The 16,570-nt window shown below is 32.8% G+C and overlaps 3 protein-coding genes across 4 annotated transcripts in view; 2 read left to right on the forward strand and 1 right to left on the reverse strand.

The window, feature by feature from the left end:
• The first annotated feature begins 668 nt into the window (after nt 1-668).
• On the forward strand, nt 669-1,731 carry LOC101892486 (AP-2 complex subunit sigma). Of its 2 annotated transcripts, XM_059125321.1 has the most exons (4): nt 669-839; nt 905-1,054; nt 1,138-1,456; nt 1,531-1,731. In XM_059125321.1, the coding sequence occupies exons 1-3, from the start codon at nt 708-710 to the stop codon at nt 1,411-1,413; spliced, it is 558 nt and encodes a 185-aa protein (XP_058981304.1). In that variant the 5' UTR covers nt 669-707; the 3' UTR covers nt 1,414-1,456; nt 1,531-1,731. The 2 variants fall into 2 exon arrangements, with proteins under 2 accessions (XP_058981304.1, XP_005181557.2); XM_005181500.3 differs by having other exon boundaries at nt 1,138-1,731.
• Nucleotides 1,732-3,426: 1,695 nt separating this feature from the next.
• LOC101892665 (ras-related protein Rab-1A) lies at nt 3,427-11,788 on the forward strand. The gene is made up of 5 exons (XM_005181501.4): nt 3,427-3,862; nt 7,480-7,600; nt 7,662-7,709; nt 7,776-8,003; nt 10,109-11,788. The coding sequence occupies exons 1-5, from the start codon at nt 3,840-3,842 to the stop codon at nt 10,304-10,306; spliced, it is 618 nt and encodes a 205-aa protein (XP_005181558.1). The 5' UTR covers nt 3,427-3,839; the 3' UTR covers nt 10,307-11,788.
• A 429-nt stretch (nt 11,789-12,217) lies between these two features.
• Nucleotides 12,218-16,570, reverse strand: part of LOC101893801 (uncharacterized) — a gene marked incomplete at its 5' end in the record, with an annotated part of 34,802 nt that continues 30,449 nt past the window's right edge. The window contains 2 exons of the mRNA XM_059125524.1: nt 12,218-13,447; nt 13,866-14,008. Of these exons, the coding sequence (XP_058981507.1) occupies nt 12,520-13,447; nt 13,866-14,008 (1,071 nt within the window). The remainder of the gene's footprint in view (nt 13,448-13,865; nt 14,009-16,570) is intronic.

Genomic DNA, 16,570 nt, shown 5'->3' on the forward strand with positions numbered 1-16,570 from the left:
CGAAAATAGGGATGTACCATTATATGGGGCTATACCAAAACGTGGATCTACATGGCCCATTTTCAATACCAAAAGTCCTGCAGACATAATATAGATTTGAGTAAATTTTTATCAACTTACCTCATTTCGTTTCGACGGACATCGCTTAATCGACATAGAATTTAATGCTGGTCAAGAACATATATTGGAAAAATTGGAGCACAAAGTAAGTAAAAAGACAATGTACGAAATTGAACTTTTAGACAGTAAATTATCTATTGGCAATATTCACCCAACTTTTTTAGTCGATAGCAAAAACGTACGTTAAATCTATTTTTCGAATCTATGAATGAATAAGTCCTCTCGAAACACTTCGCTCATAAACTAGCCCATGGTAGAAGAATACATTGATATGTCAAAAAATTCTTCAAAAATAATTATATTTGTATATGTTTTCCTATACGACTGCAATCGGAGGATGTAAAGATTACCATACAGCAATATCTACAAACTTAAATAATTTTTCATTCAAAAATTTCAATTCCAAAATTGGTTTGACAATTCATTGTCCCAGCAGCTATGTCTGTGCGACTACCTGTATTCTTCTACCATGTACAAGACATTAAAAACACTGGAACACTCTGTGTGTATATATTAAAAAATAGCTGCTCCTTTTTAGTAGTCTCGTGTAGAGATTCTTGCATGTAGAGGAACAAAGCCATTTACTTATGAAACAAGATTGGCAACTCTTAGCACACAACGCCGTCGTTCCATATCGTACCGACTACGTCTTCAAAGAGTGTAGTGTACATTCAGATTTATCAGAATTTATTGGTAGTGTTTTCTCACAATTAAAAATGGTAAAAACGCCCATTATATTATTGAAAATAAGCATTTTCATTTAATATTTTCATCTATTCCATAGATACGATTCATTCTGATACAAAACAGGGCTGGAAAGACCCGTTTAGCCAAATGGTATATGAATTTTGATGACGATGAAAAACAAAAACTTATCGAGGAAGTTCATGCTGTGGTGACTGTGAGAGATGCAAAACACACAAATTTCGTCGAGGTTGGTTGGGTCATTGATCTGTATTATCGGGACATTGGATTAATGCTTTTGTAATTATTTATTCAAATGCATTCTCTTTGCAGTTTCGTAACTTTAAAATCGTCTATCGTCGCTATGCGGGTCTCTACTTTTGCATATGTGTCGATGTGAACGACAACAATCTGTGCTACTTGGAGGCTATACATAATTTCGTTGAAGTTCTAAATGAATACTTCCACAATGTGTGCGAATTGGATTTGGTCTTCAATTTCTACAAAGTGTATACAGTGGTCGACGAAATGTTCCTCGCCGGCGAGATACGGGAGACTTCACAAACCAAAGTTCTTAAACAACTGTTGACATTGAATTCCTTGGAGTAGATGCAATTTGTTCTGGTAGTGTAGTTATCATTCCACTATGTCTGTATGTATATTCTGCATCTCGGACCGCAATCTACATGCTTACAGAAATATTTTTGTATTATAATGTTTTTCTAGGAACAATACTATCCTTTCGAATCTTGATTTAGTTTATAATTTTTGCCTTTTTGGTTACAGTTATATAGCATATACAAGTATAACTTAACAAAAAAAATTCTATGTATTCAATATTGTGTAGCGTAAATACACAAACCGAGATTTATGCGTCGTTCAAATATAAATAAATTATTGATATTGTTAAAAGTATTAAAGAAATAATATTATTCGTTTAAATTGGTAACCCACGGCCTACTGGGCACCGTGATGGGATAAAAGCTATTTCTCAAATATTTCACGATAATTCTCGTATAGAATCAAACTAGTTTTCACACGAAAATGAGCCATATTCCTTCCGCATAAGCCAATGTATACATGACCAAACCAATGAATTCTTTATTACGGGCTCAATCAAAAACTTAAAAAAATACAAAATTAGAAACTATGATTTACGTAGAGCATCTTATAATGTCAAATCATAATTGTTAAATTGTGCCCGCTGATGCAATAGCGCCAGTTAGTCTGATCGAAGGAAATAATGTTCAGGAAACTTACTTTTAAAAATAACATAGCAAGTGTTCTGTTCCATAACTGCAAAAATGTGAAAGTTTTTACTACGAGAATTGAGTTTTCTTTTAAGATACCGAAGGAAATTGCAAATTACTTTGTCAAGGAGATACTCAGAAGTTGCTAGGTTATTCATTTTTATGTAAAAAAAAAAATAATTATTTTTTTTTTTTTTTGTTTTTAATAACAAAAGAAATTTTAACAACTTTTCAATTGATAAAAGTTACAGAACAGGCTCACTGATTGAGTTTCCTAGGATTTGTTGGACAAATACTTGTCAGGAAATCCAGCTTTCTTTTACTGGATACTTTTGGGTTAACAGACAGCATCCTGTAAAATTTGGTAAATATTAAAAACATTGGCGTAATTTTCTAAGTATTGCTCTGTTTTAGAACTTCAAGAATCTACTAATTTAGCAAGTTTTATCGATGCCATAAAGGGAAAGTCTATTATCGTAGTAAAAAGTTCTACAATACAAATGGAACAGAGCACATATTTAACGACAGAATTAACAACACTTACCGATAACATCAATGTTTTTGTTTCATTGCAATTTTTTTATTCATCAATTAAATTATTAAAATATATTTCTTCTAGTTTTCCTACTAAAGAAGCCTGCACAAAATTTATGTAAATCGGTAATTTCTGAACCAGTTCTGATCCAAAACCTGTAATATAGTACTAAATTGTACTAATTTAATTTGTTTACTTCAAACCTTCGTGGTTGGGCAGAACTTTTCCATCACAGCTAATTTAACAATTCTTTCTTATACAATTTTTGGCCTTAAAAAGTATCAGCATTTTAGGTCTTTGTTATCGTGACTGGAATTCACTTCTAGCTCTAGGAAAATGTGAAGTGAAAACTTTCAAAAAATATTAAGAAGGTAAAGTCATGCAAACATAAGTATGTTTAATTTTTTTCCAAATTGTTAATTTAACAACATCTTATTGTCAAAATATATATTTATAAATCCATTGTATATTCATAATTCGAGATGGAAGCCTATATTCTATGCACTGAAATTTGACAAGATAAATTGCAGAAAATGTTGAGATGGAAATGCTTATTTGAAATTGCTTTACCATCTTCATTTTAACAGGAAAACCCCTTTAAAAGAAATGTTTTCCATTTCAAATTTTCATAGAACAAGAATGAAATATGTCCTTAATTTTTGCAACTATCGAAATTGGACGATAAATCGTACGGCATCACGCATATATCCAATAATCCAATATCAGCTTTAATAACCGTTATTCACATTCAACCATCGTTAAGTATTTAGCTTCGTTGAGTTGTGTTGTTGTGTTCATCGTCATCGCCATCTTTTGTTGGAAGAATTTTTTGCCTGTCGTCAGAGAAATTGAACTTTTTGATAATTACGTGTTTAAAAGTTAGCGCAAAAAAGATCAGTTCCAAAAAAAGATAAACACGCTCTGCTCGAAATAAATTTTTGTGAATTATAACTAGAGCCGAGTAATTCAGCTCGTATTCAATTACCAATTACTTATCGATAGAAAAACGAAAAACATTTTTTGTCCACGTCAAACGGGTGACAAAAGTGATTTGCAAGTATTGTGTATGTGTGTGTTGTGTGTGAGCTAAGTTGAGCGAGAAATAAAGAGAGAAAATAAAATACGAAAAAGAAATACTAGAAAATTAGTGCGACGAGAATATTTAGAAAAAATTACTTTTCTTCTGTGCGGTTTTAAGGAAAATATTGTAAATTAACATCCCAAATTCCCACAACAACACAATAACAACAATGTCAGCTGTAAACCCAGAATAGTAAGTGAACAATGGAAATGAAAGAAAAACAATCACACAAAAATTTTGATTTCGATATTTTTTCTGTGTCTACATTTGACGAAATTTTGCACAAAGAATCTGTAGAAGAAAATTCAATGTAGAATGAATTTTGCGACGTCATTTTTTGTTGAACCGAAGAGGAGTATTTGCTTTGTTGTTTGCATGGATGCCTCGATAACAATCATGGAAATGAGAATGGCCCACTCCCTTTTTCATTTTCACAAGAGTGATAGAACAATGGAACAAAGTGCCAATGAAAACATAATCGGATGTCCAATTTTCAAAAGGGGGGAAGCACAACACATCAATTTCGGATATAAATTAGAGGGAAATTTATTGGAAATCGAGTTTTTTTCGTTTCATCAAAAGTGCATCGGGGGATTATTGTAACCTTTGACAATCGAGAATGAATGGAAAAAAAGTAACTTTAATAAGGGGCGGATGAGTCACGGGCTTACGTCTTTTGTGTGTTAATTGCGTACTTGCCGTACGCCAAGGCCTTTATTAAGGCCTTTTTATGTTTGTTGTTTGATTCGTAGTGCATTAAACATAGATTTGTTATATTTAGTTGTTAACATGTCTATGTGGTTAACATATTTATGTAAAGAAATTTTGTGGACTCCAATAATGGACCATTTCTCGACTTTGTGGGGGTTCTATAAAAATAGGTCCAAAATACGTTAATGTGACGGACTTGTTGGGTAGTTATTTTCATATTATCCATATCGGTTTAGTAGATATGCGTCTAACCCGGACTTTCGCGTCAGATATCTGGGTCCGTCCCTCAAGAAAAAAATACAGTCAAGTTACAAGAATAACCACTTCTGGAAAAAATTTTTAAAAAATCGGAGGGTTTTTACTAGCATAGCATAGTAACATATAATAGAGCATTCTCTTTGTTTCCGTCTACAAAAGATGTGAATTCCACAGACCAATCCGGCTTAACACTAGTTTAATCAAAAAACTTTTCGTTTTTTCGATATTTCGAAAAGCTATAATTTGGCATCAATTGTGTGGTCAAAAAATCGCTAATTTCATTTAAATCATTTGACCACTTGTTGGATAGGTATTTTAAAAGGTATTTTCAAACGATACCTATATATTGTATATATCCGGGTCTAGGCCGGATCTTGAACTCGGACTTTCGGGTCCGTCTCCCAAGAAAAAAAGTTTTCCGGAATCAGGGAAAAATACCAACCTCTGAAAAAAAATCCGAAGAGTTTTTACTAAACTAGAGTTGTAGAGAGAATATTTGTCCTCTCCAGTAAAATTATACCCATTCAAATACATCATCCAGTAAAACGGTTCAAGTTTATTGGGAAGCGCAAATCTTTTTCTTTAAAAACTCCACTGAACTTACTTTCCAACAATAATTTGAATTCTTATCGAGCTTTTTTTTAAGAAAACTCGAAAATTTTTATTTTTTCTTAACCATGCATTAAATAAATAAAACTTTTCAATTTGCTCGAGGTATGAAGTATGTTTCTGCAAAAACTAACAAAACAGATCGGCAAAAGAATCTTAAATTGTGCGAATAGTTTGCCGCCTAAAAGTAGTTTACTAAACTATTTGTTAGATAGAATTAAATTGTATTAAAAATGAAATGTTTAATCAAAGAAAATAAAGTTCGTTTTCGAAAGAAAATAAAGTTCAAACATCCCTTTTTTCAAGTTTTTTTTCCATATCTATGAATAACTTATATTTCGTAGAGCCGGCGAACTTAACGCCAAACATTATCAGATAAGAGATTTGTTTATCAATGAATGCGTCATTATCACCAAACTATGTAATTCAGCTGTGAGACTACACTCAAACTACCACCCATGGCAGAATACATTTAGATACATCAACGCATGAGAACAGTGATATGTCAAAAATTTATAAATGATTTTTCAAAAACAAACAGATTGCTCTAAGTTTCTCACACGACACCAATCGAATGTTGTTATGATATGCATTTTTCTAAAAATTTTACAAATTTAAATAATTTTTCATTCAAAATTTTTAATTTAAAAATTGGTTTGACTGTTCATTGTCCCAGCAGCTGTGTCGATGCGACTACCTGTATTTTTTTACCATGCTACCACCCCATTTAACTCGTTTAATTTCTTTATCAATATTACCATTTTTTCAAAGGCCCCCTGTTGATTTGGCCCCAAATTGTCAACCAGTTTATTTTGTTTGCATTTGCTTTGTGCTGTTTGTAATGTGTATTTTTGTTGTTTCGTTTTTTTTCTTTCATCTCTTCTTCTACGAACTTTGTTCAGCTGTCATGTTTCTTTTTTCTATGTGGCCTCTCACTTTTGAAACGTAATCAATTTCTCTCGTTTGGTGTCTTTGTTTTCTATAAAATTTGTTTATAATTACATCTTGCGATGCACTTTCTTGCAATAAATGCAATCTTCAATTCTCTGGGCGAGGGGAAGAGGGTTCAAATTTTTTAATGTGGCGATCAATATATATTCAATACGCATTTTATGGAAAACAAAAACAAAGGAATGTTTTTTTATAAAATGTGTTCATTCACAGAAGCTTTGTCTACAACGTTTTTTTAACTTGTATCACGTGTTCTATTTAATTTGGCATGATTAAAAATTCTCCAGTCGTGTTGCTACATTAAGACACATTATTTTTTGTGAACCAGTTTGTGGCATAAATAAAATAAATAAAATAAATATTTTATGACTTCCAAAAATTGTGGCTCTGATTTGTGAAAAGTTTTTTGAAACGCCTCAATGTCAGAATTTAAAATTTATTTTATGTCATGTTTATACGAAGTATTTCAAAGTCCTAGTTAAAAATAGCTAAAATATGTCTAAGCTAATGATACATCTGTAATCTGTTCCCATATTAGTAACAACATGGCACTTTAAATATAAACTAAATTGTATAAAATCTAGATCCAACATGTCCTTTTGAACCCATATTAATTTTATATGAAATTCCATGTTTTGCATCTGTATTTTTTATTTTGCCCTTTCAGTGAACAAATTCGTGCAATGCATTCTTACTATACTGCCATTTCGATGGCGTCTCCCCATTTGTTTTAACTGACATAAGGAAATATTTGCAAGATGAAGTCATCGTTGACTAATAGCACAAAACTATAGTAGAATATTAAAAATGTTCACATGTATTGTTTTGGGCAGATAAGTTGTAAAAGGTAATTATATGGGAAACAGAAGCTTTAACGATATTACAGAAATAAACTACATCATTGTACAAATTTAGAACATTTTACAAATCAAGCCGCTTGACCTTGGGTTTTATTTTTGGCTAGATTTCAAACGGCTTTGTCCCTTGGTAGGTAGCATTTTACCATAAATCTTTTGTTGTTGTACAAACATTTATGCATATCAATATTTGTTATAACTGCTGCCTTATCTTGGGGCTACATATGTGCTTTGACTCATATACTGTATTCGGTCAGGGAAAACACCAAGAATTTATGAATAACGAACTTGAATGAGTCTTCGTGAAATGTGAAAAAAGTCATGATTAAAATTGAGTTGTGTTAAATATATAAGCTATAAAATGATTAAGTTAAATGGGCAAAAGTTAAAATATAATATATTTTTTTCAAACTTCTCTTTCAGTGATTATCTCTTCAAACTGCTCTTGATCGGCGATTCAGGTGTTGGAAAATCATGTCTTTTGCTCAGATTTGCCGACGATACATACACAGAGAGTTATATCAGTACAATTGGTGTAGACTTTGTAAGTTTAATTTTTTTTACATGATAACAACACATATGCTCTAATTCATTTGCTTTTACAGAAAATCAGAACAATCGAATTAGATGGAAAAACTATCAAGTTGCAAATCGTACGTATCAAGAATATTTTCATATCTTTATTGGTCATTTAATTGTATATTCTTAATCTTACTTAGTGGGATACTGCCGGTCAAGAACGTTTCCGCACCATTACTTCATCTTATTATAGAGGCGCTCATGGTATTATTGTCGTTTACGATTGTACGGATCAAGAATCTTTCAACAATGTCAAACAATGGCTGGAAGAAATCGAGCGATATGCCTGTGAGAACGTGAACAAATTGTTGGTGGGCAACAAGAGCGATCTAACGACCAAGAAAGTTGTTGATCACACCACAGCTGCGGTAAGTTTTGAAAACGTTTTCTTGCTACTGATACCATTCTACATGAGTCTGCAAGATTTGTCACATCATACACAAAATATTAAGAAGCAATAAGTTTAATATAAAATGGAATAATGTAGGCCGTTATTGCGGACGGATATGAACGCTTTAGCATTTAGCTTGTCGTACTCATAGTATATTTTAAAATGTTCGTCTTATTTTTATACCCTTTGCCATATTGCTGAGACAGTATATATCATTTGATACGGCCAAAACGTGACTCATTGTCACAGTCTCTTTGGACCAAATCTGTTTCAGGACATTTGGAGTCTAGCGATATTCGTCCGTCCATCTGTCTGTCTGGCTGGCTGATGCGCTCTTGAAATGGTACCCGATTTGATCCAAACTTGGTACATCTTAATGTTATTGTCAAACTTAGATTGAGTTCGGTGATGGGCAATATTTCGATATAAGTATCCGGTTCTCTTCAAATTACACACATCACAATATTTTAATTAGCCTGGTGTGAAAATGGTGTGAAAATGGGACATATCGGTCCACTCCTTCTGGTACCTTCCCTACAATGGGTCAAAATTTTGAGTATCACCGAAGCTCACAAAACGCGAAAATAACGTCCGATTTCATTCAAACTTGATACATCTCAATATTTTCATAAACACAAGATCTGTTATAAAGATGTCAACATTTACTGCACAGAAAGAGAAAGGGTAATCCGATTTTGCTCCAACTTTACAAATCCTAATATTTGCATCAGTGCTAGGCCAGGTGCGAAAATTGACAATGTCGGTCAACTCCATCCAATACCTCCCCCAAAAAGGGTAAAAATTTTGAATAACTACAACTCTTATAAAGTGTGATGTCAGTGTCCGATTGTCTTCAAATTACACACAACACAATATTTTTATTAACATAGGGTCTGGTGTGAAGATGGAATATATAGGTCCACTCCTTCCGGTTCCTCCACCACAAGGGGTCCAAGTTTTGCATAACCAAAACGATCATAAAATACGAAATAAGCATCCGGTTCTCTTCATATTTCACACATCACATTATTTCTACTAACACAAGATCTGCTATAAAGATGTTAGAGATCGGTGCACTCTGCTACCTCCCTTACAAAGGTTCAAAATTTTGAACATCAATGATTTTCATAAAACGAGATATTGACATTCGATTTCATTCAGACTTATTACATCTCAATATTTCCATCAGCACAAGGATCGGTTATAAAGATGGTAAAGATAGGACCATTTTTTCTGGTACCTACTCCACACAGGGTTCAAAATTTTCTAAATGGCACTCATAAAACCAGATATTTATATCAAAATTTTCAAAACCATCTCTTCAAATTTCACACATACAAATATTTTTGCTAACACAAGATCCGTTGTGAAGATGATATATATCTGCGAACCCCTTCTGGTACCTCACCCACAAAGGGTTACAATATTCAATACTTTTGTCTGTTATAACTTGCGAAATAGGACATCATTTCTTTACAACTTGCTATACCTTAATACTTAACCATAAATCTGAGGTATATATATTTATATCATACTTATTTAGTTCCGATACAAAATGGACAATATTGGTCAATTCCATCGATACCTACTCCATAGAGGGTCAATAATTTAAAAATCATAACAGAAGTCAAAATATATTTAAATAATCAAACATTGGCTGAGGGTATATATCTATCGACTAAGCCGACTTATACTTTTTAACTTGTTTTTTTAATTCATCGAGCTTGAAATATCATCTTTAGATAATGGTTCTAGCTTCATTATGACACGAATTTAAATATAATGGGATTTTCCAGATTTCGCCCGTTGCGTTAGATAGCAATTCAATTTTAGTTAAAATAATATATCTTTCTCATATACACTCGAAAAGGCGTTTCCCTACATTTCCCATTTTAAAAATTCGAACAAAGTTCGAGCAATTCTTGATACCTAACCCCTCCCCTTATTATTATATTATATTATTATATTCAATATAAAGGCAAATTTACGAATCAATAGTTAAACAAGGAGACCAACATAAACAAGTTTATTAGCTGATTTTTAATTTTAAATTCTAATTTTCCCCCCTTCTTCCACTTTTAGGAATATGCAAGCCAGTTGGGCATTCCATTCCTTGAAACTTCAGCCAAAAGCGCCACGAATGTTGAACAGGCCTTCATGACAATGGCTGCAGAGATTAAGAATCGTGTTGGACCCCCATCCAGCGCCACTGAAAACACTAGCAAAGTTAAAATAGATCAAGGGCGTCCAGTGGAGAATACCAAGTCCGGTTGCTGCTGAATAACTTCTACTCCCCAACTACTTGTGAATCATTATTTTATTATAATATATAAAAAAAGAAACCAACAACAACAAGAAAACCAACAAACAGTAAAAATATAATAAATTCAAAAAACTGAAAACACAAACACACATTCATAACGAATAATAATAATAATAATAATAACAACAACAATAATAATAATGATTGGTACAAGCATCATAATTAAACTATTGGAAGCCTAAAACAATAGTTGACTTGCAAATTCAAAGATAATGATCGTAATGAGGAGAGATTTTCTCCAGCTATCTGAAGAGTGACTTCCATTCATAGCTGGCGATATGGATGTGACTGGTGGTCGATTCTTTACATATGTATTTTGATGGACACAACAACATGATATATAAGATTATTTTTTATTTTAAACAAAATGTGTAGTAGCTAAATACAACCAACAACAACAAAATAATATATATACATAAATGATAAAAGGAGGAAACAACACAGACACATACACCAATTCAATAATTAAGGACAGGAGGTTACAGTTTTAAAAGAAAACTCTAGCATAAGTTTCTGCATTACAATATTTTTAAATCTTTCTTTAGAGATTCTTTAATAGACGTCCCCAATCTGCACTCTCAATACAACTCCAACTGTGTGTGTGATATTGTCAGATGCTATTTAAAGGCCTTTTGGGTGTTGTTTCATATTCACTATAATTTTACACTTCCTTCCGTCTACAGCAATGTCGTGTTTTTTTCTATTCTTTTTTCTCCAACGCTATCCCTACTATTAATAAATTGCGATTCTCTTATTTTTTAATAATAATTTGTGATGTGTAACAAGTATTTACATTAAAAACCAACGTACGTTCATTTAAAACAAAATAAAATTAGTTTTAGTGTTTTGTTTCTTCTTCGGCTTCCTTGAGTCCTGTCTTTTGGTTTCTAAGCACCAATTTAACTAGCTCTCGTTGTAATTAGAGTAATTACTACCAACATTTTTTAGTTTACCGAAAGCAAAAACAAAAAAAATAACCAAATTATAAGAGTGAATGCGGAAGATTCGAATTAGGAACATCCAGACGAAATTAGGTAACAATACAATAGCAAAAGCAAAATACCTACCTTAGTTTGCAACGTAAAAACAAAACACACTTATACATAATTACAAATAATTATTCTCTGAATATATATAAAAAATAGATCGTAAAAACAACAACAACAAATCGATTATATATATTTAATATACATTTTCAAAATAAAACACAGTATGTTTTCTTTATCCTGGTATCGATGCTTTCAACCATTACAATGTTACCGAGTAGTAGGACTTTTTTCTTTCTTTTGTTCCATTCCTTGCTCCTGCATGCATGCGTACGTACGTACGTACCCTCCAACAAATTCTTTTGTCTTTCACAAATGATTTATTCTTTTTTTTATAATTTTATATTTTAAATAAGGGTTCAAATAAAATATATAAGAAGTATTTAAAAACAAGTTTTATGTTGAATATCTTTTTTTTTCAATGTATTGAAGTCTCAATTCAATGGAATAAAATTTGTGGGCTAAGTTGTCGATATTTAAGATTCCTAAAAGTTGGTACAACATTTCAGGTGAATTTGTTTTTCTAAATGGCGTGCAATTTTTGTGTTCGAAATATGTAGCAGTGATTTGAAACAATTCCCTTCGGAATTATATCATGAAATAATCTTTATAAGAGCCTAAATGTATGCAACATTTTGACAAAATAATGTGTGGTATGTTTTGTGATAAGTACGAGTAAAGACGAAAATTAAATGATCAAGTTAATGCTTTAAATTTATATTGAATTGTTAATACAGTCAATGCCTTCTAGGACTGTTGTAAAAATCTGGATTCGAGTGAGGGTAACCCAAATATAATTAGAGGGAGTACATATCCATTGACTTAGACAAAGAAAAGTGGAAGAGATGTTAATGATCCAGACTATATAAGGACGGACAAGAGGACTATTTTTGACAATGAACTTTTAATACTTACCCCACACTTATCCATATTAAGACACAGATCTGGAGACATCCTTTTTCACATTTTATTATACACAGGTAATTAATTATATCCTAACCATATTTTTCTTTTATATAATTTTAGGGCATGCATATGCATTTAATTCTGTTTGTATACTTATATTGGAAGCAATCTGTTATTATACATATATTTTTATGTTTTTTGGGTTAAATATTTTTTTATCAATTAAAATACAATGTGGTCAGAACGGCAGTGGTGCTCATATCCGTTATGGCTGCTGCCAATGAATGCGACTCTGGCAGCGGGGGTGGTTTGCCACTATTTCCGGTCGTTGAAGTGGATGTGGACGCACTGCGCCATGTTATTGATGTACGTTCGGTGCCGGATGACGTCGATATCGAATTAACTAGAAAGGTTGCCTCTCTTCTAAAGGGACGCCTAGACCGCAAGCTGTGGCTGTTGGCCATATTGTTGGCGTCACGTTTGGTGTATGTGGTGATGTGTCGATTACAAAGTCCTCTTTTCCGCTTGTGGCTGCTGCAACAGGATAGTAGAAGGCGCCAGAAACCAGTACGAAATTTGGATGACATTAAATTGTAGAGGATGGGATTGAGGGCAGAGTTCAGATACAACATAATTCGACAAAAATACAAGACATTATAGTAGCCCTCCAGACCCAGGGCGATCACGTCTTTTGGCGGACTAGCAATGATCCATATTGTGAATGCCCGAAAGGGTAACAGGCAAATGAAGAAACTGGCAACCACAGCCACGAGCATGAAGATGACTTGCTGGCGATGTTTGCGCAAATTATTGTTTTGGGGATGGCTGTTGACATTGGTGGTGGTACCGCGTCGGTGGGCAAGGTGCTGGCTGGAGGATGGCGTGTTATTTATACCTGAAGGTGACAATGGTGGATGTGATTGTGGGGAAGTTGGCCGCTGAAATTCGGAATGTCGCCGCAGCAATTTATAAGCTATGGCTGTGTAAAGCAGAACCAAAATTGCAAAGGGTATTAAAAAGAAGATCGTAATACTGCCAATGAAATAGAAGGCACTCCAAAATGTATCGGCCGCTGTAAAGCATACGGCCTCAACACTGCCATCGTAGTAGGTTTCCAAACGATATTGGGCTATAAAAATAATCGGGCTAAATGCAAAGAGATTCAAGTGAGGTTAGAGTTATTTGTTTTCGATTTCAAAAGAAGTTGCAAAAGCAAAACTGCAATGAATGTTGTATTGTTTTTGTTTGATCTTTTGAGAGTACTTAGCCGATCGTTTCAGTGCATGTCAAGCCAATCATGGATGCAACAATACGAGTTCTGTTTTTTATTTACATGATGATGTGGATGGTTGGGTTTTTCGGCAAAAACTACATTGGTCTCTAAATAAAGTTGTAAAAAAATAGGAAAAAACGAAATGGTAATTTACAAAAATTATTAAAAGCAACAAAGTATCTACGGTAATTATATTACAAATGTTTAACGCAAATATTTATTATTAATTATTATAATATAAACAATTTTAATGATAAATTAAATTTATATGAATATAATATATTCTACTACCTTCTTTCGTCAAGAATAATAGTTAAGAAGCACATTTGTTTGGGGCCAGTTGCAAGGGCAATCTGCAATAATTGCTTCCAGATCCAAATTATGCTCTCATTTATGTATTCCAATAAAAATTGTTCGGCCCGTATAAAATTCTTTTTTTTTTAAATACTTCTGAAGTTATAACTGTCACATCAAAAGTAACCTTGTTTGACATTTCAATAAACATTGCCAATTGACACCATATTATGCACCTACATACACCCTCCTTTATCGAGCTTAATTTTCCGTATTAATATAATAATTTAAGTATTTTTATTGCTCAACATACTATTTTGGAATGCAATCGAAATGGAAATGTATTCCACTGCCTATGTTTTCAGACTACAACACATGAAGACACATTTGTTGCGACGATAATTAATTGTCTATTTAATATTCCAGATGCTAGGAAATTGTTTTAATCGATTGATTTAGAAAATAAAGACCGACACTGTATTTGCTTGTAGTTGTTTTTGTGATTTTGTTTTGTAGAAGAATTGCAATTTGCAACAATGTTGCAAACGCGTTAGCACTTCACATGTAAACGTAAATGCAATTAAAATGTTTGAGTCAATCGATAACAGCGCAAATAATCCAGTATCAGGTGAGAGGGGGTAGAAGTTACACAGAAGTTTCAATTGCCGCCAAATAACTGCACACAGATGTAAAAAAAATATGACTTTGAAAGAATTAGTTTCTGGCGGACCGATATATCACCAGAAAAAATGGTCTGATCTCTACCATCTTTATAACAGATCTTGCGTTTATGAAAATATTGAGATGTTCCAAGTCTTAAAGGAATCGGATGTTAATTCCGTGTCTTATGAGTTTATGAATATTCTAAAATTTTTACCCTTTGTGGGGGGTTTAGAATTTGCAAAGTTTGAACAAAATCGGATTATCCTTTCTCTTTCTGTGCAGTAAAATACATTTATTATGGAAAATTTTGACCTTTGTAGTGGACCGCTATTGCCCACCTCCGAACTCGATCTAGGTTTGATAATAATATTACGATGTACCAAGATTGGACCAAATCGGATACTCCCTTCGAGAGTTATCGTGCGCACCATCCAGACAGACAGACGGACGAACGGACGCACTGCTTTGGATTTGGTCCGAAGAGACCTAGGGTAAGAAACCTTTATGTTATATGCACGTTTTGGCCGTATCAAGTGATATATACCCTCTGTAGCTAATGGCTAAAAAGGATGTCTGAATTGTTTAAATATATTTTATTATAAAACTAAGATCAATATCCGCGCTGATTTCTATTCCCATGGAAAGCACTCCTCTCGAGAGATGAAAAAGGTTATTTTGAAAGGTTATGTAATTTCCTTTTTAATGGGACGACGAAACGAGTGAAATGAGTTATTCTTTTCTTTTTATATTTTAACCACCGTAACTTAGCCGATTTTAATGTTGTGTGGCTTGTTTGTAAAAAAAATTGTTAAGAGCAAATAACCATTGCTCTGATCCAGAGCCTGCAAGAATCTACTAGTTTTGCAATTTCGTAGTTATCGCAGTAAAAACTTTTACGTTCTTGCAGTTCTGAAACAGACCACTTTTAAACAATATGTAGAAAATCGGCATTTAGGGATGGTTTAAACAAACGTCTCTATGCAGACCTTTTTATTTCTCACTCACTTAGTTTTAAAAATCATATTTTATTTCATTATTTATTTTTTAAATTCAAATACACTCCCTTCTTCGTCTTGGGCTATCCCGTGGCAAAATTTCAACAGTTGAGGTGAGGGGAATTGGAGAACACCATATTTTAGTGAATATTTCACTTTTCCATATTTTACTCTCGGTCACTATGGCGTATGAAATGCAAAGCTGGAATTAAAAATAAATCATACGTCACATGTGAATATTTAATGGCATTTCTTACCTTAGAACTTTTTATAGGGTTAACCTACTTTAAGAGGATTTATTTGGTGTATAAATAATGGATATAATAATTTTAATCCAAATCCAGTGGGTTAGCCCGTTTAAATGTAAACGCACTGTAAAGCACTAATTTGACTGTGACTGGAATTAATAAGGCGTTGTAATGCTTTGCTCGCGTACATCACTCAAATAATATTTCTAATTTAATAATTTTTAATTTTACGATTCAAATTGACAATATTCGATATTGCAAATAAATTTGCTACTGTCATTTTTCAGTTAATTGTTCATTTATACGATCTATTGTGCTTTCAATTGGTCGTCGATATTTGTTTTGCCCACTTTGCTGTTATTTACAAATTGTGGACGTTGTTCGTTGAGTTATGACGTTATTAGGGCATTGCATGAAAAGGTGTCATCGTTTTTGTATTCTCTCGCCCCCTCCTTTCAATCGAAGGTGACAATGAAGAGGAAAAATAAATTCTCAATATTTCAAATGTAATTGACATGCATTGAAGTGACGAGTTCGATGACAGACATTTTAAATTGAAAACAGTTTAACGAACTTTTCAATGTTTTGTTGCATAGGAATAAAATCGTAATGACTAGAAAAAATAACTTCTGAAAAATATTGGTTATGGGAAAAATATAAACATGTGTTGTTCACAACAGAGGTATGTTAGTACTAAAAATACAATTATAAATCAAGGGGGAAAATAACATACGACATATTTTTATTATTATTCTGTTTATTATTCATTATTCATATGTTCAACTTAGTTTGAACA

This window comes from Musca domestica, unplaced genomic scaffold, assembly GCF_030504385.1.
Source record: "Musca domestica strain aabys unplaced genomic scaffold, Musca_domestica.polishedcontigs.V.1.1 33, whole genome shotgun sequence".
Classification (NCBI taxonomy): Eukaryota; Metazoa; Arthropoda; class Insecta; order Diptera; family Muscidae; genus Musca; species Musca domestica.

Excerpts from the sequence above, each read along its gene's own strand:
- LOC101892486 (XM_005181500.3), top strand. The coding sequence starts at position 708 with ATGAAACAAGATTGGCAACTCTTAGCACACAACGCCGTCGTTCCATAT. Across the intron at positions 840-904 it reads TTTTCTCACAATTAAAAATG|ATACGATTCATTCTGATACA; the intron begins GTAAAAACGCCC and ends TCTATTCCATAG. Across the intron at positions 1,055-1,137 it reads AACACACAAATTTCGTCGAG|TTTCGTAACTTTAAAATCGT; the intron begins GTTGGTTGGGTC and ends TTCTCTTTGCAG.
- LOC101892665 (XM_005181501.4), top strand. The coding sequence starts at position 3,840 with ATGTCAGCTGTAAACCCAGAATA. Across the intron at positions 3,863-7,479 it reads TCAGCTGTAAACCCAGAATA|TGATTATCTCTTCAAACTGC; the intron begins GTAAGTGAACAA and ends CTTCTCTTTCAG. Across the intron at positions 8,004-10,108 it reads TTGATCACACCACAGCTGCG|GAATATGCAAGCCAGTTGGG; the intron begins GTAAGTTTTGAA and ends TTCCACTTTTAG.